This window comes from Ascidia mentula, chromosome 1, assembly GCF_947561715.1.
Source record: "Ascidia mentula chromosome 1, kaAscMent1.1, whole genome shotgun sequence".
NCBI lineage: Eukaryota > Metazoa > Chordata > Ascidiacea > Phlebobranchia > Ascidiidae > Ascidia > Ascidia mentula.
Window position 1 is genome coordinate 7,144,198 of NC_138566.1, and position 22,003 is coordinate 7,166,200.

The following is a 22,003-nucleotide window of genomic DNA, read 5'->3' on the forward strand; positions in this document are numbered from 1 at the left end:
ATTATTCAAAATCCCAGAACACATGTACTGCGTAACAATGCGTGAGAAGTTAGTATTACTGAAGCAGAACGTATTCAAACAGTTTTGGCAAAACTTAACGTTACAGATGAACGAAAAATCACTGTCAATCATTGTTTGCCATTATGCTGTACATTTCATTGTTCCCCAAACCAACTGCAGAAGTGTCTTGGAAGAGCAACAGAGTCAATAATGCTTTTTAGAGGCCGAAGACAATACAATGTGGAAGTTTTGCTTGGTTATTTAGCAAGCAAAATCGTACTAAGCCACCAAAGCTGCACTGGTGAGATCTACCGAAGGACAGTGGTCCTGTCTGCAGCTCACTATAAAAAACAGGAAAGTCCGCCTTAAAAGCTTCCAGTCGTCAATATCACAATATGTTTATTGTGTTCCTCTTTCTTCTTAACAAGCCATCGGCCGAACCGAACTCGAAGCGATTTCCCTTGATACGAACTCGGGAAACTCGATTTATTTCGTTCGGCCGAGTTGGGCGAGTATGTGCAAGTAATCCTGGCGAGTTTCTGATATTCTGAGAGTAACATCCTCCAACTCGCCCTGAAAGCGCATCTGAAAAAAAAAACGGGTATTTTTGCGAGAGCGGGTTTGCCACAATATCAGCAGTTTGCGTGAACCTCGAGTCGCCACGCCACCGTACTAACGAGTAAAATTGCAACATAAAATAATATGAAAACTTAAACATAATATAAAAGTTAAATGAAATAAAACTGTGGTTTGGCACGAGGTGATTTCATTTTGTAATTTTAAAGTCTTCTTTGCGTGGAAACTTAATTCCTTCACAAACTTTACTTCGAAAAATTGATTGACGAATTCGCTGGTCAATGCTTTACTCTATATACATGGTGAGTGCAACATAGCCACTAGCAGAGTCTTAAATCAGTAGTGCATATTCGTGTTCACAGGGCAAGTATGGATTAGTGAATGAGTTTATGAAGCGATGTGAATTTACCTTGAGCATTTCGTTTTTGATATTTTCTCCCTTAATGAGATTCTCCTTTCTCTGTCTTCGTTTCCGAAGCTCTGCTAGTTCACCCACAAGCTCTTCGAGTCGAACTTCCAGGCGAGCTGTGAATTTGGGATTGAAACAATATTACGAGCCTTATAGTTTGTTGTTGGCGCTGACATGTGTAACGTTAAATTAACCCAAAATGTACTTCTGGCAAAAACTCATGAGTTTCCGTCGTTATCCATGTGTGTCCCTGAATTAGAGAATAGCTCCTGTGTAAGTGGTTTGTGATCAGGGTGGGGTACAGATCAGGCACCACCATAACTGTTGTCGAATTACATCACTAGGGTGAATTGTCTTACTCTCATACGCATATTTTGACGGCACCAGAAGTCAGGGTTGGGACTTTTCACTTCGTTGGCCAGAAAATTAAAATCAATGCTATAAACTGACACACATACCTCGTTCTTGCTTGTCAGTTATTACTGCAATTCCCTTTGGAATTTCGCTGGGGTCAAAGTCCTGCATGAAAATTCAGGAATTAGTGAAAAGTTTCAAGCTCCAAACAGGTCTTTCCAGGGTTAACGAACATAGCCTATATAATGTAGTTTTCATAGAAAAATTGTATGAGTCATTATTCTTTTAAATAATGAAGTGGTTACTTTAGACATGTTGATTACTTGATGCTTGCAACACATTTTGACGATCACATGACATTATATGTGGAACCCAGACTCTACGATAAAAATGGATAGTTTCGCACATATAATGGCACAAAACGGTGTTGTTTGACCCTCCAATACAGGTATGGGCCCAGATGCATCTCACCAACTGTGCCCCCTTCTTGTGGCCCAACAAGTGGACAGCACCATACTACTTATTAAAATCGAATTTACCTTAAGGTCATCAACATCATCAACAGTTATATCATCCTTTTCGGCTTCACTCTCCGAACTACTCAGATCCTGAAAGATCTTGTGCAGCTCGTCATGGTCTGTTATGTAATAATACGTGGAAAATTAGGATATTATAAAAAGTACATCTGCATCGTGATATTCTCGACGCAAATGCTGTTTGGTCTTCAGCAGCCATTATATTGAAGCACCTGTTATGTCACTATCCCTTGACTGTGAGTGTCCTGGTTTCGATTTCTCCAAATGCTTGTCTTCCTCGTTGATTATTTCATAGTCTTACGCCTTGCAGTCAAGAATTGAACACCATTACAAATACAGCAAATTAAATATATATATATATAAATAAAGATTGCATCAATAGTAAATTTTATGTCAAATTGTGTGTTTCCACAAAAGTCAAGTTCTAATCTCCCAATGCAAGTGCTGTTATTATCATTTTGTTAATGATTAAATGTACGACATGTGGAGGATACGGACACTGACACATTCCATATCAGCTTTGAGGAGTCTCTTCACTTCTTTCTCAATGTCCGGTGAATCAATATACTAAAAAAATAGCAAAATTATAGCCATATACAATAAAAAACACACAGATCAGGGGTGGCAAACATAAGGTGACATAGCATGATTGCAAGTGGCGCACTATACCCCAGGCCCAGAGATAATAAAGTATAAAACATACCTCCTTGTGAAGTAAACGTATCAAAAAAAACTTACTAAAAATACAAGGCATTCCTGCTTGTGGAAAACCAATAATGAGATTCACTAAAATTGATTCCAGTGCAAAATAATCGTAAAAACAATAAAAGGGTGTGAAAGTTGTGGTGTATCTGAATTAACAGTAAAAAATTGGCAGACAGAAGCAAAGGTTGATATAACAGCATTATAGTTATAATATTTTGGGTGTACATTAGGCATACAAATAATGAGAATGCAGGTGATTTATATTCATACTTTTTTTCTTGCAGTCTTTCGAAAGCGCCTTTTTCGCACATTCTTTAGAGGTGGAGTAACTGTGCAGAAACATAACAATTCACTGGGTGAAATCTGTATTATTATAAATAAAAGACCAATTTTAATGTATACTAAGTTTTCATTACCTCCATGAGGAAAGAGAAATTTCTTGTCCTTTGCTGTCAATTTTTCTGTGCTTGGGCCTTCATTGTCCTCCTCAGTATTACAAACAAGCAGCTAAAACAAAAATATAATATATAACCTCTACCAAAAGAGGACTGAACTCAAATTCATTTTATCTGTCTAGCTACACAGCTTACCATTTTCAAAAATGTGCAAGCCTAACTATCTAGAGATCAGTTAAAAGTGTACTTTTATGCATATGAGAACCAACCTGTGAAATATCAGCAGTCTTGTAAAAGGTTTTCATGTCCAATGTTTTTAAGCTCTCCACTACACATGGTAAGTCCACCAGCTTGGTTGAAAGAGATTCGCCATCAAGAGATACAGTCCCATGCCGACAATCCGCTGTGACATATAAAATAAAAATTATAACCCTAAAACCATACATACATAAATGGCAATTGAATCGATAACTGCTATGTTTGAATTGCATGGTGCACATGTCTGTGCAAAATGTTTGTTTATTTTCATTTATAATCCAAAAACATAGAATTGCTTCATTACTTTGGTTGTTAGATTTCTTTTGCAGGCTTAAACTTTTATGTATATGAAACGAAAAGCAGTTATCATAAACACCAGTGGTTTTGCACATCCAACACAATCGGAAAGATTCATCGTTCTTGCAGCTTTGCTTACAATTTTCAGTTGTGGAAGACTGTCTTCACTTGTTATTTGTACTTTTTTTAAAAAAAACTCAGATTTTATTGGTTTAAATTGCTACTCCGATACCCTTCACAACTCAAAATGACACACCAGGGTGTTACGATGCGCAATTTCATAACCACAGTGTAAAGGTTTAATTACGTAACTAAAATATGGTATAAAAATTTTGATTGTTACACCAGTTGTATGACAATATACGTACCATGCATTTCAATATTCAGGCGATCCCTTAAGTTTCCTGCTAGAAGTATTTCCTTGAGCTTTTCGGCCTGTTCCTACAAAAACAAAATATTGTTTGCTTAGCATTAAAATTAACGTGTTCGCGATGACTGCAAATCTAAAAATGCACTAGATCATACTTACTGTTGGTAGTCGTAACAGAAGCTGATTTTCCAGTTCATAAGGTTTGTCGAAAACATCCATATTTTGCAAAAAAGGACAAGCAACCTTCGCAATAAGCTCGGCACACGAAAACAGCAAACTTCCAAACTTCCAAAGTGACGAACTGTTTACTGAAATTAGCGCATGACTGCTTGCACTTGCGGCATTTTTGTTTGTGCCTTTTGTGTACAGCTTCGTGATTTTTGGGAAGCAAATTCATTAAAAAAAAATAATAATTATAAAAATGCAGTTATATAACATAAGTATAACTACTTTTGAGGTTGACAGAACAGAAGCTTAATTTTATTTTTAATAAATTTTTGGGCAATCTTATTATTAAAACACACAATAAAAAGTAATGTTTTTAATTTTAAAGTAAAGACCTACAAATAGCAAGTTGCCGTTTGCTGTTATATTTTAATGAAAATCGTCAATGTCGGGTTTGTTTTCTATGCTGGAAACACGTTCTGTTTCAATTCGCAAGATTTTACGTTTTATAACGTGGAAAATTTTTGAGTCTGCAGGCTGCAGCTTGTAAATTGGTAATCCAATAGACAAGGAAGTACATGTATGAGATGTAATAAGTATAGGCAATAGTACCTATGTTCGTTTAAATATTACTAGGTATAGACGTATGCGATAAACAGCATTTTGTTGATTAAGATTATGATATTTGCTTTCAGAAAGAATGATGTCCAAATCGGTGTTTGTTATGTTCGCGCTAAATACGCATTTTAACTGATTAAAGATGTGAAAACACTGAAACATGACAGTTTCACAGCAAATAGCCTCGGAAGTGTTAAAACCAAACGCTAAACCATCATACAATGGTCTGGATTTGGAAACTCATCTTACATCCAACAGTAAAAAAGCAGTTCTTCAAAAAGTGCAATTTGTTGAAGCCAAAAAACCATACAACATGGGCATGAAGGAACTAAAGACAAAATATGTGAACCTCAACCCAACTGCCCACATCAAACCAACTTTAGCCGTTAATGGAGTGAAGATGGCACAAAAAGATGTAAACAGCGTAAATGATGGAGTTCCCAAACCGAAAGCTGTTTTGTTTTCACCTGAAAGGGTAGACCTACATTGGAAAAAGTCTCATCGAGTTGGTTCCGGTCTAGTAAACTTGGGAAACACTTGCTTTCTCAATTCGGCGCTTCAGTGTTTAAGCTATACGCCACCGCTGACAAACTATTTGCTTAACGGTGATCATAGAAGTGTTTGTAAGCTTAATGGCCAATTTTGCATGTTGTGCACATTGCAGCAACATATACGATCCACATTCGGAAACAGTGGACAAGCTATAAGGCCCATGTGCATATTAAAGAACCTCCGATTGATTGCAAAACATTTGCACTTCGGAAGGCAAGAAGATGCCCATGAGTTTATTCGCTACTCAATTGATGCTATGCAGAAATCTTGTCTTCATGGTTATTCTAGCAAAGTGGACATCCACACTAAAGCTACCACCCTGGTGTACCAAATTTTTGGTGGTTATCTTCGAAGTCGTGTAAAATGTCGCCAATGTAAAGCTGTCTCTGATACATTTGATCCATTTCTCGATATCAGCTTGGAAATTGCCAAGCAGGGGTGTAATAACCTACAACGCTGCCTGGAACACTTTGTCAAACCAGAAATATTGCATGGCGACAACTCATACAAATGCCATCGATGCAAAAACTGTGTTCAGGCTTCAAAGACCTTTACCATCCACCGTTCCCCTAACATTCTCACTATACAACTCAAGCGGTTTTCATCGTTTATGGGCAACAAGATCAATTCAGATGTGTCATATCCATTGAAATTAAACATTGGATCATTTATGAGCACACCTCAGAGTAATGGACACTGCTATGAACTGTACGCGGTGCTAGTGCATTCCGGCTACAGTTGTCAATCTGGGCACTACTATGCTTATGCGAAAGCCTCAAACAACCAGTGGTACTGTTTTAATGATTCTTCAGTTTATCAGGTTAGCACCAATCAAGCCCTGAATCAGCAAGCGTATTTGCTATTTTACCATCGCACCACATATCAGAACAACAACAAAAGTCATAAGAATGGACACCAACGTGAACCAATTCTTGATGTTCTGTCAAAGGAAATGAAAACCAAGGGAAAGCATAATGGTGCAGTTGCAATCAACCCAAAAGTTATTATTGGTAATGGCATCCCTGCTACTGCCAAAGTACCAGTCCCCAGATGCAATGGAGTACAACAGCCATTGCCCTATAAGCCCAGCTATTTTAAGCCTGCGCCAGCTATTAAAAGCTCTGATTCCAATTCCGAAATCCCAATTTCACCAGGAACAAACAACAGTAGCACGAAGGATGTTGGAAAAACTAATTCCAATCCAACCAAAAACTTAGTTGCCCAGAATAACAGCAAAACTGTTGCCGTTAATGGTGAAGCTTCATGCAAACAAGAAAAACACATGACAACCGATGATTGGTTTCAAGCAAAAATTCGACAGCGGCGAGACAGTGAAGAAAGCTCCTCGTCAAGAAAATCTGGCAATAAATCTCGCATTTCTTTCCACATCAAACCATTTTCATCATTACCAAATCACCAGAAACATTGGCACAAAATGCATGGCAAGCATAATGGCACTAGCAGCAACAAGTCAGACAACCATTCTTCTTCCTCAAATGACAGTCGGCGTTCTGATCACAACCGTGAGTCACATGCACGTAAGATGAAGCTTTTAGGCAAGCGGAAAGCACCTGAAGACGGCGCGACAGTAAACTCTGAAGCCACGAGTATGAACTCACCTAAATTAGAAGTTAAACTTTTGAAGGATGAAAACCCCACCCATGCTACCTCTGGTCCGATGCCTTCTAAGAAAAAGAAATTCAGTGACAGCAAAGATGATGAAAAGAAACCTAAAGAACGTTCTGGCATCCTCAACAAACTCCTTCAGCAGTCATCCAGCAAAGCGTACGGCTCCTCCGTCAAAAGCTGGGATGGTGAAAAGTCAGTTGTTGAAAATGATGCCAGGGAAGACCATAAACAGTGTAAGCGTTCCTCATTCGATGCCTGGGACCGGGAAATCGACCGTGGCAAGACCAAGAAAGTAAAAAGGCCAAAAAGGTTCTTTCATCACAAAAGTAACAGCAATTTGTTTCAAAAATTTCAACATATTAAGTTTGACAAAAGATCTAGCTCACTGTAAGATGATCATAAATTTTTATCCTGGGTTTAAAACATATTACTTCAAATTTTTAATCAAATTTTTATGAGTTGAGTTGCGCCATATAAACAAAACAAAATTGTCTGGTTTGTTATGATCAAATGGATTTTGTATACCATGATTTAACTAAACTGGTTGACAAAAAAATGTGCTGTGTCACTAAGAAAAACACCATACTCCCGACCATGAGAGACATGCTGAAAGTTGAATTGTGCCTTGTCTTTATTTAGTTCAGTCAGCTTCATTTTGTTGCAAAGTTTTTGTTACGAAAACAGTAATAAAGGTGCTACACTACTAAGGGTATAACATGTTTATTTCTGTACTGTTGCTAATTTTTTTGGTTAATCTGCTTGTTTTGAAGTGTTTTTCTGTATTGTACATAACGCATCTTAATTACGGAAATGTGACTCCATACGTATTGTGGTAAATTGTAAAATAACTGACAACACTGCTCCATTAATCTAATGTGTTGCAAGCACATTGTTATTGGTTTGCGAAAAATGTTGTAATTTGCAAGTTATATACCACATCTAGAACAGAAAAAAACAGACGACTATTTTTTTTTAAAACGAACCGCCCCATCTTGAGCTAAATGTACATGCATTGAATGAAAAAAATAACTAATTGTCTTCACCAAATTTGCGAAAGAATTCTTTAGTTCTTTTGATCATAGCCGTTCAGGTAATGGGATCAGTCATGTCATAATACAGTAGCACGGCCAGTTTTTTGCCTGGTGTTATGAATAGAATGTGGTGTGTTTGTAAAATTTAACCTTTGGTGTTTTTATTTGCTGAAGTGTATCTCCGTTAAAGTTTAAGCAAAATCCTTCATGGGATTTTGTGATTTTTGTGCCACATGCAGTTGCTCACACAATTACAAAGAACTTTATGTAAGATTCAATTGCTCTGCCAATCGATAATGAACGTTTTCGTTTTGTACCGTGTGAGCTCTTCTATTTCTGTGACCTTGTAACTGTTTTAAACTGCCGTTGTGTTTTTATATCCTTCGTTCATCTGTCTGCCAGTTTTTCTATCTTACGTTTTGCTTTGTCTACTGAACAAAAATCTGTAATCACCATCGCCACAGTTGTACGTTATGTGTTTAAAAGTTCTTCCGTCCTGTGGCATTAAAGCAATGCACTCGACAAAGACATTTTAGAGCTGCGAATGGCACAGTGCATATCATATTTAAATCACTGAGTGAGTACAATGCCTAACCACTAAGTCTGGTTTAAATATAACACTGCAATGCATCGTGCAATGTCATATGGCGTAATTTTTTATTGATTGTTGGTGTAGCTGAACTTGTGCGCTTTAGGTCTTTCCCTGTAGGTAAATATCGTAGGCACATATATAGACTGTTTTTGAAACAAAAATGTCGAAACGTCATCGATTGGACATTGGTGATGACCACAAGAAGAGGAGATCAGAACGGGATCGCGATCGTGACCGGGGTAGAGATGATGACAGGTATTGTGATGTATTCTATTTTTTCACCAACACAACATTAACCCATGAAAAAGTTTTTTTAATAATGCTACAGAATATTCAGTCACAAAATGACAATTGAGTACGAAAATAACAATTGTGTGTAGTTTTATGAACAAAATAATACTTTCAGGTATTACGACCGGGAAGACAGGGGTGATCGCAAGTCTTCCATTTCAAAGTCTTTATCATCTGGGAAATTGGTCAACCCGATGCAGGTCTTTCACCAACACAATTTTTTTACATATTTGCTCTTTAGTGATTTGATTAAAGTTGGTTTTACTTGGTCCAAAATGCACTGATACCTCCCAAAATAACAGAATGAATAGTATGTATGTGGTGATTGTATCTTTTTGGCTACATCTGTATGATTAAATATGAATTTGTGACAAAAACCACAACCATAATTAAGTAAGCTTGTGGTGGCCCTAAAACATTAAATTAAAGCACCAGTGCATCATGGCGACTGATTCAGGAACCTTCTGCATTCATGTAGCATCAAATTAGTGTGATTATGTATCATTGCATTGGAACCTATTATGACATATCCAATCCATACAGGTTCCAACCAATCCTCTGACGAACTTGCCGTTCACTCAAAAGTATTATGACATCCTGAAAAAGCGACTTTCGCTGCCAGTATGGGAGTACAAGGAGAAGTTTGTGACTTTGTTGGCAAAACACCAGACGCTTGTTTTGGTCGGGGAAACTGGTTCTGGGAAAACTACGCAGGTAAAAAGATAAGCACGAAGTACATCATGATCTAATAACTGTAGCACTGTTCCTTGTAAGAATTGCATATGTTTGCCTGTTCAGCATTTAGTAGTCATTGTTTTACCAAATTATGCATCCTAAACAAGTATCCATCGATAAATCCACCAAACCCCCTAAAAAAGTCACGGATACGTTTGAGTGTACTTACTGGTGTTTAGCAGAAATAAGATGTTTATTGGTGAAATGTTGGTAACTGCAAATCTAAAGTTTACTAAAAGAAGTTTGTTTTGTTTAAAATTGTCGAACAGCATTTGATGAAAACAATAATGTTGTGATAAAAATGTGCTGCAAAATTGTTTATTTGAGTAAAGCATTTTGTGTTGAAGCAGCTGTACTCATTTAAATCTATTTCTCACTTTTTGAACAGTGTATGTTTTGCCTTTAATTTGTGCAGATTCCACAATGGTGCGTTGACTACATTCGCAGTCACACCCCAGTCAACAGTCGAAAATCTGTGGCATGCACACAGCCTCGCCGTGTGGCAGCGATGAGTGTCGCTCAGCGCGTGGCAGAAGAGATGGATGTCATGCTTGGCCAGGAAGTTGGCTATACAATCAGGTATTGCACTTGTTCAAGAATATAGCACCTTTCCATTTATTGCTTCAAAAGCAATCAAAAATTGCTGACTTTATTACTTTTTGTTAAAATATTGGCCAAAAACGATTATTATTCACACTTGAGCTCCAAAATAAACTGTATATATTAAACTTATAAACACCATTATGAACAGTCCACTATGAACAGCTATTCGTGGCCACAGCATCTGTGTTATCTCTTTAGTAAAATAAGTTTACTATTTTGTTAAATTACGGAAATATAAAAAATAAGTTCAAATATTTTGATTATTAGTCTTGTGTTGCAAAGCGAATAAGGTTAAAATACTGCGATTTAAAAGTATATACTTTTCTTGTGTAGGTTTGAAGATTGTTCTAGTCCGAAAACACTACTCAAATATATGACTGATGGTATGCTGCTTCGTGAGGCCATGGCCGATCCACTTATGGAGAGATATGATGTGATTCTGCTCGACGAAGCTCATGAGAGGACTTTGGCTACAGATATTCTGCTTGGTGTCATTAAAGAAGTTTGCAAACAAAGGCCTGACCTAAAGGTATATATGAATTTGTTTTGTTTTCATTTTGTTTGTGATTGGGCATAATTTTGCATACATATATATCTATGTGTTAATTTACTTACAACAGTGACATGTGTGTGTTTAACAACAACCATTCAAATGCCCAAAAATATTGTAGTAATTTACTCTCGCTGCACTATTAGATTTAAACAGTGGCCTGCAGCTCACTATAAAAATATTATCGACTCCATTGCTTACAAAATAATATTCCTCTAATCAGTTAAAACTGCTTTCCATTGAAAGTTCACTTTAAAAGCTAAAATTATTTTAGTAACAAATCTGTGTATTTACCAGATTATTGTCATGAGCGCCACCCTGGATGCTGGCAAGTTCCAACAATATTTTAACGACGCCCCACTTCTTACTATTCCTGGCCGTACTCATCCAGTGGAGATTTTTTACACCCAAGAGCCGGAGAGGGATTATTTGGAGGCTGCCATACGCACTGTGGTGCAAATTCATATGTGTGAAGAGGGAGAGGGAGACATACTGCTTTTCCTCACAGGACAAGAGGTTTGTTGTACACAATATAATCAGGGTTACCATCGGCCAGTGACCAAAACAAGCATGCTGCTTTTTGATGCTGAAAATGAATAAAATTTTGAATATTTTTGTTTCTTCTTCTGATTTTGTAGGCTGTTGTCAATAATGTCGGAATGATGACATATTTTAAATGGTATGGCGATAATTTTTTTTGCTATGTCTGAAAATGTCCATCACATTGGACCATATAACTAACAACCTGCATTGGATGAAATTATTCTTGAAAATAAGCACAGATCTTAGAAATAGCCTTGGCACTGAATAAAAACCATTTAATCGTAAACTGTGTGTTCTTCCTTCTTGAAAGGCTTTCAGATACATCTTGTATATTAGTGGCATGTATTGGTGTTACAAGTAGTGCAACAAGAGCTAATTTTACAACAGTTTGATAAACAATCACATCACTGCATTGGTTATTCATAAATAAGTAGACACACATTAGTATGGATTACACAATGTTCTGTGTTAATTAAAACAGTTCTCTCATTTACTGCATTTACAATTGCACCGGTCAATATTTTTGTTGTAGCTGTGTGTGTGTGCTAATCAAAGTAGTTTAACAACTTCTTCAAACCATGCTTGGAAAAGTTATAGAATATACAATGTCTAAATGTTGCCTTTTATATGAAATATTGTACTACTATACTATTTGCATTATGGAATAGGAAATCGATGAGGCCTGTCGGCGGATCAAACAGGAGGTGGATAATCTTGGTCCGGATGTTGGGGATCTGAAAGTTATCCCTCTCTACTCGACTTTGCCTCCTGCTCAACAACAGAGAATCTTCGAAAAAGCACCACCAGCAAAAGAAAATGGAGCTATTGGAAGGAAGGTAAGCCTTGCTAATCATTGTCAACTGATGCATGTGTGACGTACTTTTATCCAGTATGCTGTTTGCAAAGAAATCCTAGATTTTGAAAAAAATAGAATGAAACAAACCATTCACTAAAATAAACATATTTGTGTACTGATATATATGTATGTTGCATCTTGTACAAGATTTGATTACACTGTTTGCATCAAGAAATTTTTATAAATGTCATGCCTTAAAATATGGTCTTAATTTAATACCAGACATTTTTGCACATGATTCCAATTTGTGTATTTTTTAGGTGGTAGTGTCGACCAACATTGCTGAAACGTCGTTGACTATTGATGGGATTGTGTTTGTTATCGACCCTGGGTTCTCTAAACAAAAGGTTAACTGAACAATATATATATACAATACATTTATAAAATAGTGTCGAAATTGTTTGTTGAAAGTGACGTTGCCCTACTTTTAAGATAATAGTAATTGTTTCCTTCCTATCACCTTCAAAAAAATCGTACACTAAAGAATGGTGTCTTTAGCAAGTGCTTCTTGTGTGTACCATTATTACAGAACAGGCAGTGACCACTAGTTGCCGTTTACACTTGTGGTTTAGATTCACAAAAATACAAGGACAAAATGCTGGGTTTTATTCAAAAATAAATATTTTTACTATAAGATGGCCCTAGCGAGGTGTTCACAACCTAAACATGCTTGTAATTATGTTAAAGCCAAATGCATTTTCTATGACACTGTGGATAACATTAATTTTAACACAGGTGTACAACCCTCGAATCCGCGTGGAATCCCTGCTTGTGTCAGCTATCAGCAAAGCAAGTGCCCAGCAACGATCTGGACGTGGAGGAAGAACTAGACCTGGAAAGTGCTTCCGTCTGTACACAGAAAAAGCTTACAAGTCTGAGATGCAGGTACAACCTGACATTGCTTTAGCCATTTGTTGAGGTTCCACCCTAAAAATGGTTAAAAATTGTAGTAAATAATTAAATGAAAGTCTGTACGATAAACATATCGTTAAAACTCAAAAAAAATCATTCCTTTTGCCAACTAATATATCACCTATCTTTCCAAGGAAAATACGTATCCGGAGATTTTGCGTTCCAACCTTGGTTCAGTTGTCCTTCACCTCAAGAAACTGGGGATTGATGATTTGGTGCATTTCGACTTTATGGACCCACCAGGTACAATAGAATGTAACAGGATGTCATAACATTGAGTTTGCATATAAGTTATAAGAAGTCTTGTCCGTTCTCCCTTGTGGTACTTAAACAAAGTCATGTTCCACAAAAACACGCTAAAAAATTTTGATGATAACCTACGTTATATTTTGCATTGCTACTAAGACCAAAAATGCTTGTTTTTGTGAAGTTTCCAATATTATGGCGATGCATTTACTCCACACGAGCCACTCTAGGTGGGGATTTACCAACCATTTCTTTGTCTTTAAAACATGCAGCCCCCGAAACACTTATGCGGGCCTTGGAACTCCTAAATTATCTCGCTGCTCTAAACGATGACGGAGATCTCACTGAACTGGGTGCCATCATGGCTGAATTTCCACTTGATCCGCAGTTGTCCAAAATGCTCGTCGCCAGCTGTGAATACAATTGTTCCAACGAAATTCTAAGCATAACAGCTATGCTTTCGGGTATGTTTTAGTGTATTATTTGCCAAAGAACTTAATCAGATTATAAGATGTTGTTTTCACCTGGAAACAAAGTTATTAATTTACTCATATATGTGTTCACTAACTTCTTTGTGAAAAAAACTTACATAGTCTGCTGTTATATGCCATAGGTTATTAATATTGTGTGTTTGGTTTTTCCTTATGTTAGTAGTGAGGATTTGGGCAAAAGCCAATACGTACATAAAAGGTGCAGCAACTTTGAAATTGTGTAAACACAAATACATCAGACACCTCCATAAACCATTGTGTTCCCTGCATCATAACATAAACAGTTCACTAAACACAACTTCTTTGTACCACTTGCTTAATATATTCAGATGCCTTACACACATAAAGTTGTTACAAAATACCTCCCGCTACCTACTGCTGTGATATGTAGCTTAACCTGAACTCCCAAATAACGCTCTGGGGTTTGGCGCCACCTTATGGTGCGTCCCCTGCATCCCTGTCAGTTCCGCAGTGCTTTGTGCGGCCCGGGGACGCTAAGAAACAAGCGGACGAGGCCAAGATGCGATTCGCTCATATCGACGGTGACCACCTCACCATGCTCAACGTATACCACGCTTATAAGCAGAGTAAGATACATTTGTGTTGTTTCGTGTGTGCCTGATCAATGCTCTTGTTTATTGGTTAAAATTCGAGATGTGCCAAAGCAAAAAAGATTCGGATTCGGCCGAATATTGACAGAAGGAATTCGGCCGAATCAGAAGAATGTTCAATGACGTCATAATATTTTTGAATTGGCCGTTCATGTTCCGCTACAAATAACGGATTTCCCAACCCCAATCACAATGCGCGATTCCTATCAATATTCGGATTCGTTGTCAATATTCGGATCCGTTGTCAATATTCGGATTCGTTGTCGATGTTCGGATTCGTTTTCAATATTTGGCGTTGATTGTGCGTTTCGGCCGAATCCGACAAAAAATATTATATTTTACTTGTCGCAAAAGCAAACGTCGACACAGCAATGATCTTGGTTAAAAAGACCCTTGAATTCGATTTAAGAAAGGTTGAAACCCAGGGGTTATGGGTTGAAAGCGTTTGTTTTTGCGAAAACTAAATTATGATATTTTATTCACCCAATGACCACAAGTTGGCGTTTTTCAAATTCTCGTCGCTGTTTGTGCTGATTTTCGGCACAATATTAGACCTCTATGATCAACACAGGATTTACTAACAGAAATGTCACGTGTTTTACTTTTTTGCGTGCAGACCAGGGTGCCATGCAGTGGTGTTTTGACAACTATATCAACAACCGCTCGTTGGCGCAGTGTGACAATGTACGGACACAGTTGGCACGGATCATGGACAGATTCGCGTTGCCAAGACGAAGTACAGAGTTTACTAGCAGGGATTATTACGTTAACATTCGCAAGGCTTTGGTGGCCGGATTTTTCATGCAGGTAGGTCATGGATGTCAATTTTCCTTGTTCTGTAGTCTACGTTAACCCATACACAGGTGATGTCATACACATATGCACGGACCAATAGAATAAGTAATAACTCTGTCGGATGTATGGCAACTTCAGCCACGAATTTAACTTACGAAACGAAATAAAAACGTAACTGCCTTCATTGTGGACAGATTTGTGATTGTTACCGATCATAATAACTGACCGCATAGTGGTCATTCAATCTATTTTATTGTACATTTCCAGTCGAATATTAGTCGTGTTTGTACAGATATTAAATAAACTCGCAGTAAGCCTATCCTGAACTACCCTGTGTTATTAAGTTATTTACGGTCAACCTGTTTAAATAACTCCCTAAATCCTCGCACAATGATAAATTCCACTAAAAAGCACTGCCCATTTATGCTTGTTTGCAGGTTGCCCATTTGGAGCGCACTGGTCACTATTTAACGGTCAAGGACAACCAGGTGGTTCAACTTCACCCTTCTACTTGTCTCGATCACAAACCTGAGTGGGTTCTCTACAATGAGTTCGTTCTCACGACCAAGAACTACATACGTACCTGCACCGACATTAAAGCGGAATGGTTGGTTTTTCTTTTGTTCCTGAGATCAGTGATAATTTTTTTATTTGCATTAAAAAAGTGTTTATGCATAAAACAAGTTTAAGTAACGACGCAGGTTCGTCCAAAGCAAAGGCTCGTATCGTTTTTGTAATGATTATGTTTTTATTCGGGGGCAAAACCTCTTAATTTGATGCGATCGCACCGGCACATTTTTTACTCTTTCAGGGCTGTTGGGCCTAAGAGCAAAAATTGTGTCGCGTCGAATGCCCCTCTAAGGCCTACATAGGCATTCCCGACAGACAAAAAAATAATGTTTATGTTACAGGCTTGTGAAAATTGCCCCTCAATACTACAACATGTCCAACTTCCCCCAATGCGAAGCCAAACGTCAGTTGGAACGACTCGTTGCCAAGTTACAAGCACGTGACCGCGCTGAAACAGCTTGAGAAGTTTGCAATTCGAGAATGGCGGGAGAAGTCCGTGCTGACGCCACCTTGTGTTTGCATATTCGACATTGCCTATCTTTCTTAGACACTGCGTTGCTACCCACTGCTAATTTGCTGTTGTACCATCGTCGTGTTTTAGGCTTTTGGTCATTCCAGACTACCCAAAACTTTCTGGTTTTGTTTCAAACATTTTCTGTTGGTAGGTTTGCGTAAGAAAATTTCCAAGTAAAACCGGCTGTATAAATAAAACAATCATCTTTGTAAAAGTTTATTTTTTTCTGTGTGGTGGTTTTTAGTCGGGTGATAGAAAATGCAAGGTTGGGTCGCAAAAGCTACGAGGTATGTTCTGCTACTTTTAAGACGAAATCATCCATGATGAACGAACAAGCTTGCTGGCGCCTGAATGAAGTATTACTTTTCATTGCATGACTTTGACTCCTGTTTGCTCTAATAATAATCGCCTACGTGTCGGTCCAGGTAAGAGCGGGCCTGCATTTCGCCAAAATATTCGGCCAATCTTCATTAGATTTGCAATTCAATTCATAGCTAATTGCTCGGGCCCACTTTCAACCCCGAGGCCCGATTTGGCCGGTAAAATGTGCCTGCAACCTGCCCTGTTTACCAAGTCTAGTACGAGAACTTATTGCTATTAATCGATTATAAATCCCCAAAAAACACAACACAAACTGCAAAAACGCTGTCGGATCTGCTCACAACGCTGAAATAAATGTTGTGCGCTGGATATATATTATTGTTTGAAACACAGGTACACGTTTAAAGAAAAGATACAAAAAACTTGTAAGGTGACCAACACAAAAGCGTGCACATTTCTCTGTCACTTGACAAAAAACATCAAAATAAAAAATATTTTTTAACTTGCAGGCCTAAACCAGCAACGCTTGCCGAATGAGCTGCTTTTTTTCTGGGGTAAGGCGTTCTGGAAACTGGATGTCAAACTCCAAAATCAAGTCACCCCGATCATTTGGCTGCTTTGAAAGTGGCATGCCCTCCCCAGGAATGGTCTTTGTGTACTTGGGGTGTACTATATCATTAATGGGAATGTTGAGAAGCCTGCCATCTAGTGTTGGAACTTCGATGCTGCATCCAATGAGTGCTTTGCCAAGTGGAATCTTGGCAACGAAAATCAAGTGGTTGCCTTCGCGACGAAACAATGGGTGCTGTTTATCTCTCACAATGAACACAATGTCTGCAGGCACATTGTTAGGCCCTTGGTCGCCCTCTTGGGGAAATGTGACCTTGGTTCCAGCTTTCCAACCCGGTTTGACCTGTATGGTGAGAATCTTATCACGAATACTGGAGGTGTGTCCGTCTTCGTTTATAACTCGTCTTGAGATTTTCATCTTTTTTGTGCAGCCATGAAAAAGTTCCTCCAAGGAAAGGTAGAGGTCTCTCTCTATCGCTGGGTCCTGCTTCTTACTTCCTCTTCCCTTTATGCCACCAAAGCCAAGTATAAAGTCACCGTCTTTGTCAAAGAAATCAGCAAATGGATTTGCACCACCAAAGAAATCACGGAAGACTTTTTCTGGGTCTCCATGAAAAGTATAGCCTGGAGTGAATCCACTTCCTTCATTCGATGGCACACCACCTTTGAGGCCCTCCTCCCCAAACTGGTCATAAATTGCCCTCTTTTGCGGGTCACTAAGTACCTCATAGGCCTCTGCAATTTGGGTAAACTTCTCATTTGATCCCGGGTCTTTATTTTTGTCTGGATGGAACTTCAGTGCTAGTTTTCTGTATGATTTCTTAATGTCAGCATCTGTGGCATTTCTTGTGAGACAGAGGATAGCATAATAATCCACACCCATTTCTCAATACAGGACAATCGTAATGTATCTGCTTATACTGTGTGCAAAAAGAGAAAGAATTTTGTTGCTTTCTGTAATAGTAGCACCAGAGTTAGACAATATCATGCATCAAACTTATTACTTAAGGCCGAAGAAAAAAGATTCTGTGGGTAATCTGTATTTTAAAGGACTGTGAATAAAGGACTGTGTCTGTGAATCCAGTTAACCTTAAATAAAACAGTTGATTCAAAGTGGTATCCAACTTTAGGTGCCCATCAGTAAAGTACAATACATGATTTGTGGTGTATTGTACCACAAGATTGCTTTTTTACAATGATTAAATTTAACATATTTGACAAACACATGCACCACATTCAGTGCTTTACCATAACGATAAAGATCATTTTAATCTAGTTTTAAGGTACTTAAATGCCAACAATGCATACCTTTTTAGTAAGGACATAGCATGTGGAATGTGGTGTGCCCCAAAATGCAGTATGCAGGCCTAAATGTAGGCCTACAGTCCAGATTGGAAAGTTGGTAATTTGCACAGAGGGACTTTTTTCAGCAAACGTTAACTGCGTGTTTTTCGTATGTTAATGCATTAATTAATTATTTCGGTCCGAATTATCAATAAATTTTCGAAAAAATGACATATTTTCGTATTGGTCTATCCTCAGCGCACCAATTTTTTCCAATCTGGCCTACAAAAGCATTTAACATATGTTGGTGAAAAATACGCAGATATCGAGTACACCAATATAGCAGGTGCTTTTTCATTTCACGTATGCATTATGCAAAAAAATTAGAGTTTTAGACACAATTTCAAAGCAAGTCTACAAGTTTTTAGAAATCCACTGAACAATGTCTCTTAGCAACGGTTCTCCAACACAACGACACGCGTGAATGGTTTTGTCTTGATCCATAGCTGTGCAGTTAGCACCAAAGGATCGACAATATTTGGGTCGGTATTAAAACATTTTTCAAGTGATAAATTGTCATGCTAATTGATGCATCTAGGCAAACAAAGAGTTTTTGATAAAATTTTATTTCAGATTTAAATCTCAAAACCATTAACAACAAAGTACACGTGACAAAGTATTTGAATGAATTATCAGAACACATTTGGAAGTTACGTTGCTATTTGATTTTTTTTTCTGTTTTTATGCATGAAAAATTTTCCTTTTTACTGAATAAAATTGGCCACTCGGGGCAACTGTACAATATATTCAAAGGATTTTTTTTAATTGTCAAATTATACTATGCTGCAACGGAAGCTAACGCAGGCCGACGAAAGCAAAGAAATGCGTTTGCACTGCAACAGGTGCGAACAACTAATTGCTTGATTGCCAATTTATGTTTCAAGCAGTGGCTGTTTACATTTTTTTTGTTTGTCGTTGGTCATTTGAAAAGCAGTTCGTCTATCTCTTCGTAACGTAAACGCAATGAAACATTTCCAAAAATAAACTCCAATACCCCTGTCTCAGGGTATACTTTGAACTCATGCAAAAAGTGTTTAGATATGAACATGTATTTTCTGCGATGTTGGTTAAATTAATGGTTTGCTCCCGCAGCTGTATATGGACATGATGATGCATATGTCCGTAACTGATCATCGAGAAAAACACAGCTCCGTTGATATTACAAAAGGTCGATACTCCAACTGGCATTTTAATTGCGTGAACCAAATATAGCATTGCAAGATTGATGGCGATTTATTTTAGTCAACTGAGTTAATTTTTATTCGTGGGGTTGTTTTTACTCATTCATATTGATAAAGATTGGTCGTATTGATTGCAACTTACGGTATTTACCCCCTGCATGTTGAATGATTCTATTTTCGATCAACAATTGTTAAAAAATACACCAGAAATCCAATCATCTCTCCTGGTGATGGTATTGCCCTTAGGCCTAATTGGCAAAGTTTGAAAAAAAAAGTAAAAGCAGTGAAGAGTACGATTTTTTTGTATATACCGGTCTGCTTAGAGCAGAGTTGCAGAGTTTGACTTTGCGCTTAGGTTTGGAAAAGTTTACCGACGGCTGCTCATTCCCCTTAAAAAAAAACACTTTGTGTTGTTTTCTTCGTATGCTGATATTTGTAGGCAAAAACTATTATTCGTCAAACCTAAAAAGGAAAAAAAATAGGCTGAATACACCAGTGTAAGAGTCGCGCTCAAACAGATAAATCTATGTCGCACGAAACGTCGGAGAAAGTGATTTTTCGGTTTCGCGATATTTTGTCGGTTGTTTGCTTGCAACGCGACAGGTGCAAAAACTTATTGATTATGTGTCCTTTCAATTTCTGTTGAGTGGAATTGCAATTAGATGACTCAAAATTTCTTTATTTACTTTTCAACCATTTTTTCCCGATTGTGTAACGTTCATTATTACGTGGCGTATCACCGTTGGCACTGCATGGGGCATGTTATTCCATTTCAATATCGTCAACAAAAATAGAATTTCATGATCGATAGCGTTTTATTGTGGTTAACTGAGTTATTTTTGGTCGTGGTGTGACTTGTTAATTACGAATATAATCGATGGTATTGATTAAGCACCGCGCAGTTAATATTTTAACGCTAAAATCTCAAGTCCAGGTGAAACGCACTTCTGTTATAGTGTATGAATAGGAAATGTTAATATTCTATGTTTAGTGCATTTTTATTTTAGCAATGGTTTCTTGTCACTTTATAGCGGAAAGAAAACTGTGAAAAAGGGCGTCAATGTAAAATACTTTTTCTATAACTTCACAACACCGTACCGTTTTGTCGGTTCGCCTTCATTTGCATTGAAAATGATTGTTGAAAACAATGGAAACATTTGCATGAAGTTCTCTACCATTGTATGGGCTATCTTGTTTATACTTCAAGTCACTTTATAGTAACCCATCCCAACGTCAAATAGCAGAAATAAATTGAAACCAGAAAAAAATTAAACTTGCGAAAGAAAGCCGAAATGGCACTGGTGTTACATGCAATCCTATTCCGGGATATAAAATAGGATACTTTGTTATCCAATCAGGGCCCAACAAATCCGTTTACTCTTTCCAACTAACATCATAAGAACGGCATCAAGCGCTATGTAGTTGCATTAAAAGAACAAGTGAATGACTTAATTTACTCGTTAAAGGGCTTACTATAGTCGCATCCCGGATTACGCATCACTTAATCTGTTTGCTGACGGTCAAGGCAAATAGCATCGACATCGAACGAAAATCAAAGACCCCATTTTTAAGGATTAGTGCACGAACGGTTGGCTGTTTGCAACCAGATAAGAACCCAGTAGCAATATCCGCGTTAGATTATCTTGTTTCTCGCTGCTGGGGTTTGCGCTGCGGGCAGTTAATAGTTCTCGTTTGAACTTTGTTATAACAATATCCTGGCATCCAAGACACAACAGCCTCCGTGCCCGATCCCCGTTTCGTTTTTTTTGTACAAATTCTGGAATTCCTAACATAAATTTGTCTGAAAATTTATCGTTTATTTATAATTTTTTGTGGTTTTAGCAGATTATAATTTGTAGCTGCTTGGACTTCGTTTGCAGTTTAAATTCATCCGCGGTCTTCCCCGACTACAACTAAAATATTTAAAGATATAACATTTAATTTTTTGAAAAAGATTAATTTATTGCACTTCCCCCCACACACCGCTATAGAGCATGCAGCTTTTGGAAACATTGGTTTAGCTTGATTATGAACGTGGCACTGAATGTATCTGAAAAAGGAATTTATTATTACTAATATATATATAAAAGAATTTTTTAAACAAAACAACTTTAAGGATTGACAATTTTGGCATAAGTCTTTTCGAAACCAATGCAGTTAAAATATATGAATTCGATTAAACAATTTGTGTTTTGTTTTATGTGCTCAAATACATAGATGTTTCAAACTTACCATGAGCTAACGTCGTTGACGAAAATCCTGGTACAGTCGGAATGGCGTTGGGAAGAAGAACCGGCGAAACACCGTTGACAGCCGCTGGAAACCAAGGGTTGGACATTGGCGTCTGTGGAGTTGTCGGCAATGCATGAACAACAATTTCCGG

The 22,003-nt window shown here is 37.7% G+C and overlaps 4 protein-coding genes across 4 annotated transcripts; 2 read left to right on the forward strand and 2 right to left on the reverse strand.

Moving 5' to 3' along the window:
• Positions 1 to 449: 449 nt before the first annotated feature.
• LOC145899195 (transcription initiation factor TFIID subunit 7-like) lies at positions 450 to 4,187 on the reverse strand. Its single transcript, XM_082987927.1, has 11 exons — positions 4,060 to 4,187; positions 3,899 to 3,971; positions 3,245 to 3,378; positions 2,997 to 3,087; positions 2,851 to 2,909; positions 2,370 to 2,442; positions 2,088 to 2,171; positions 1,879 to 1,976; positions 1,444 to 1,504; positions 986 to 1,101; positions 450 to 585 (listed from the first exon to the last, which is right to left on the reverse strand). The coding sequence occupies exons 1-11, from the start codon at positions 4,117 to 4,119 to the stop codon at positions 487 to 489; spliced, it is 948 nt and encodes a 315-aa protein (XP_082844053.1). The 5' UTR covers positions 4,120 to 4,187; the 3' UTR covers positions 450 to 486.
• Positions 4,188 to 4,765: 578 nt separating this feature from the next.
• On the forward strand, positions 4,766 to 8,590 carry LOC145913196 (ubiquitin carboxyl-terminal hydrolase 36-like). Its single transcript, XM_083000768.1, has one exon. It carries the CDS (start codon positions 4,844 to 4,846, stop codon positions 7,253 to 7,255), a length of 2,412 nt encoding a protein of 803 aa, XP_082856894.1. The 5' UTR covers positions 4,766 to 4,843; the 3' UTR covers positions 7,256 to 8,590.
• On the forward strand, positions 8,550 to 16,417 carry LOC145913204 (putative pre-mRNA-splicing factor ATP-dependent RNA helicase PRP1). Its single transcript, XM_083000781.1, has 15 exons — positions 8,550 to 8,742; positions 8,894 to 8,978; positions 9,322 to 9,492; positions 9,929 to 10,092; positions 10,450 to 10,645; positions 10,964 to 11,182; positions 11,878 to 12,045; positions 12,326 to 12,412; positions 12,801 to 12,950; positions 13,112 to 13,220; positions 13,496 to 13,687; positions 14,179 to 14,301; positions 14,942 to 15,132; positions 15,558 to 15,727; positions 16,032 to 16,417. Exons 1-15 carry the CDS (start codon positions 8,648 to 8,650, stop codon positions 16,150 to 16,152), a joined length of 2,241 nt encoding a protein of 746 aa, XP_082856907.1. The 5' UTR covers positions 8,550 to 8,647; the 3' UTR covers positions 16,153 to 16,417.
• Positions 16,418 to 16,880: 463 nt separating this feature from the next.
• On the reverse strand, positions 16,881 to 18,686 carry LOC145901640 (dnaJ homolog subfamily B member 13-like). The gene is made up of 2 exons (XM_082989400.1): positions 18,404 to 18,686; positions 16,881 to 18,015 (listed from the first exon to the last, which is right to left on the reverse strand). The coding sequence occupies exon 2, from the start codon at positions 17,976 to 17,978 to the stop codon at positions 17,037 to 17,039; it is 942 nt and encodes a 313-aa protein (XP_082845526.1). The 5' UTR covers positions 17,979 to 18,015; positions 18,404 to 18,686; the 3' UTR covers positions 16,881 to 17,036.
• Positions 18,687 to 22,003: the final 3,317 nt, after the last annotated feature.

What these genes read in the sequence shown, in the direction of transcription:
- LOC145899195 (XM_082987927.1), bottom strand. Translation starts at nt 4,119, where the DNA reads ATGGATGTTTTCGACAAACCTTATGAACTGGAAAATCAGCTTCTGTTA. An exon ending in ATTTCTCTTTCCTCATGGAG is followed by an intron (nt 2,910 to 2,996) that starts GTAATGAAAACT and finishes GTTTCTGCACAG; the next exon opens with TTACTCCACCTCTAAAGAAT. An exon ending in AACTGACAAGCAAGAACGAG is followed by an intron (nt 1,102 to 1,443) that starts GTATGTGTGTCA and finishes CCAAATTCACAG; the next exon opens with CTCGCCTGGAAGTTCGACTC.
- LOC145913196 (XM_083000768.1), top strand. Translation starts at nt 4,844, where the DNA reads ATGACAGTTTCACAGCAAATAGCCTCGGAAGTGTTAAAACCAAACGCT.
- LOC145913204 (XM_083000781.1), top strand. Translation starts at nt 8,648, where the DNA reads ATGTCGAAACGTCATCGATTGGACATTGGTGATGACCACAAGAAGAGG. An exon ending in ATGGAGCTATTGGAAGGAAG is followed by an intron (nt 12,046 to 12,325) that starts GTAAGCCTTGCT and finishes TGTATTTTTTAG; the next exon opens with GTGGTAGTGTCGACCAACAT. An exon ending in ATACCACGCTTATAAGCAGA is followed by an intron (nt 14,302 to 14,941) that starts GTAAGATACATT and finishes TTTTGCGTGCAG; the next exon opens with ACCAGGGTGCCATGCAGTGG.
- LOC145901640 (XM_082989400.1), bottom strand. Translation starts at nt 17,978, where the DNA reads ATGGGTGTGGATTATTATGCTATCCTCTGTCTCACAAGAAATGCCACA.